The sequence below is a fragment of the Notothenia coriiceps genome, unplaced genomic scaffold (genome assembly GCF_000735185.1).
Source record: "Notothenia coriiceps isolate Sejong01 unplaced genomic scaffold, NC01 NC01_scaffold00030213, whole genome shotgun sequence".
Lineage (NCBI taxonomy): Eukaryota > Metazoa > Chordata > Actinopteri > Perciformes > Nototheniidae > Notothenia > Notothenia coriiceps.
Window position 1 is genome coordinate 62,107 of NW_011362914.1, and position 2,599 is coordinate 64,705.

At 39.7% G+C, this 2,599-nt stretch overlaps 1 protein-coding gene across 1 annotated transcript in view; it reads right to left on the reverse strand.

The window, feature by feature from the left end:
• zc3h3 (zinc finger CCCH-type containing 3) overlaps positions 1 to 2,599 on the reverse strand; it is a 16,567-nt gene that overhangs the window by 11,106 nt on the left and 2,862 nt on the right. The window contains exon 4 of the mRNA XM_010787222.1: positions 1,287 to 1,418. Within this exon, the coding sequence (XP_010785524.1) occupies positions 1,287 to 1,418 (132 nt within the window). The remainder of the gene's footprint in view (positions 1 to 1,286; positions 1,419 to 2,599) is intronic.

Here is a 2,599-nt window from a genome sequence, read left to right on the forward strand (position 1 = left end):
TTTGTGTGTGTGTGTGTGTGTGTGTGTGTGTGTGTGTGTGCGTGCGCTTGTGGGGAGGATTGGTTACCAAACCACTTGTTTACCTAAGCCTCAGTTAAACTTCAGTGGAACTGTATACGTGTTGTACAATATAATTATACGTTCAAATGAAGACAGCTTAGACGAATAATTGTACTTTAAGTGTTGGCATCTACGCAGCGCTAAATACAGGTTGGAAACACTTTCTATGAAACCCATGTCTATAATGCATCAGAGACATACCCACAATGTTTTATAATCTGGGTTTAGAACTGTTTAATACTAGTTTTGAGAACTAATATATGCTTTATGACCACAATTTAAACGACTCATAAAGTCAAGTATCATTATACTCCACAATTTCTGGCCACACGGATATGTTTTTGCAAGCAACATAGTGAATTATACAAAAATAAATACAATATAATCCCTTTATAATGTATTTTAATAATTACAATGATGCATTGAAGTGTGTTTATAAGTCACTTTTTAAGTGATCATAAAATAATTTCACTTGTGTGTGTTCTGCACACTGCAGAAAAAGTGCTGCAAAATATCATAAAACATCCCCGTCACCTCACTTAACCTTTATAGAGTCAATATGAATATTTATGATTATAATGTGTTTATCACCAGTGTTTTTAACTGTAATTATATAGTTCTATAAATGGAACAAAATGCATTGTGAACATGGGCGTAACAGAAAGTGTTAACTAAAATCCTAGTGAGGTCAAACCAATAGACATTGTATAACGAGAGCGGAAGCAGTCACGTGTATTTCCTTATACCGCAGTGATACAGGTGACGACAGTCTAACTGGTTCAACACGTGTCAGCTGACCAGTGTCCAAGACCCCGCTGTGACCTGGACTGAGCGCCGGTCAGATGGTGAACAGGTGTGTGTACTTGGAATAGAAGGAGATGTGAAAGTGAAAGCCTTCTTTATGTGTTGCTTTGAACTTTATTGCTTTTTTGTTAGCAGAGCATCTTCTACATTGACACATGTGACAACAGGAGGGTACCCTGTGACATCTTTCTCATATGAATGGGTTATACTACATAATGGAACTAGATTGTTATTGAGCAGTTTAGAAGAGGGACTTTTCTCTTTGTAACAAACTTCACCCACAAACTCACAACAAAACAATTGATAGAATTGGTTGATTGTAAGTTTTTTGCCCTGGTCATGCCTGGATAAAGAAATGCTCATAAAGTAATGTCACATTGAGCCGGCCTCAGATGGAATGTTTCTGGTGTGTTGTGTGCTACCTTCTCTCCTTCAGGACAGTAGCCTTTCACAAAGTCCTCACACACTTCGGCTTTTCGGGACACGTAGACGTGGCTGTAGGGACAGTCGCTGTTGTTACAGATTCCCTTCAGGAAGTAGGAACACACCGGCATCTGGAGAGTCAAACACATTTATGTAAGAAATCTAAGGCTGTAAAATGTTTCATATTACTTGACCAAGAGAGTGTTAAAAGAGGTATTATATCAACAATTACAAACATTCTACTATATGAATCTTTAAATAATAACAAAGACCAACACAGAGAAGAACATGGGGGAATATGAGTAGATTCTTCTTTAGATATGTCAAAATAAAATGACTGATCTGTTATATGGAGGGGCTGAAGTGTCTTCTAGATTATTGGCAAAATTTTGAATAAATTAAAATGTGGATCAGACAGAATCAAGTACTATTGATCCTGAACATTCTTCCTCAAAAACATCAGACATTACATTCAGAGTAAGAACGTTTCCTGGTAAAAAAGTCTGACACCCAAAGTTGGTCCAATAAAGAAAAAGGTTAAAATGGTTTTGTATCATAGAGAAGCTTACACAAATAAATCAGTAAAAAACAATGTTGCTATTTTTTTCTTCTTTTTAATCTTCAATTTTCCATTTGACTTTTATCCTCCATGATCGTCTCCCTGTTAATTTGTCCAATTAGAAAGTAGCCGATGTAAATACAAATAACCCACAGAGAGCTGTTGGAGTGTTACATGTGACATGAGATTATACGAGTTTGTTAACAGACATGCTGTTCTAACAAACCCCGTCATGTAGAGTTCAGACATGTCCCGTGTGCCAAGCAATATGTCACGCTGAGCAGTTAAATGACCTTAATTGCAGTTGACAGCAGCAGAGTCAGAGTGAATGTGTGTCTTGACAGCATGTGTGCAGTGTGTGTGTGTGTGTGTGTGTGTGTGTGTGTGTGTGTGTGTGTGTGGGCAGAGAGATCTACTTGTTGGTGTGCAAGGGCGAGCCTAGTGGATGCCGGTCTAAATATACCTCTGAGGGGGATTCGGTGAATAAGGAAGGGGGGGTTGGGGACTTAGGGAGGTGGAGTGTGAGAGGGACTCCAACTTGGTGGGACGGGATCAGTTCGACCTAATTAACTGCAACAGAAATATGTATCCAGGCTGCATCTCGTCCAGCTCTCATGATGTGTTTATGTGCTCTCGATGTGTGCACAGACTGGGCAAGTGGTCCCAGAGAGCGGAGGAGTGGGGGGGTCGGGGCTAATGCCAGGGGAGTATGCTCAAGAGGGTCTGGTTTCGTGGTATTTCTGGTAGTGGGGG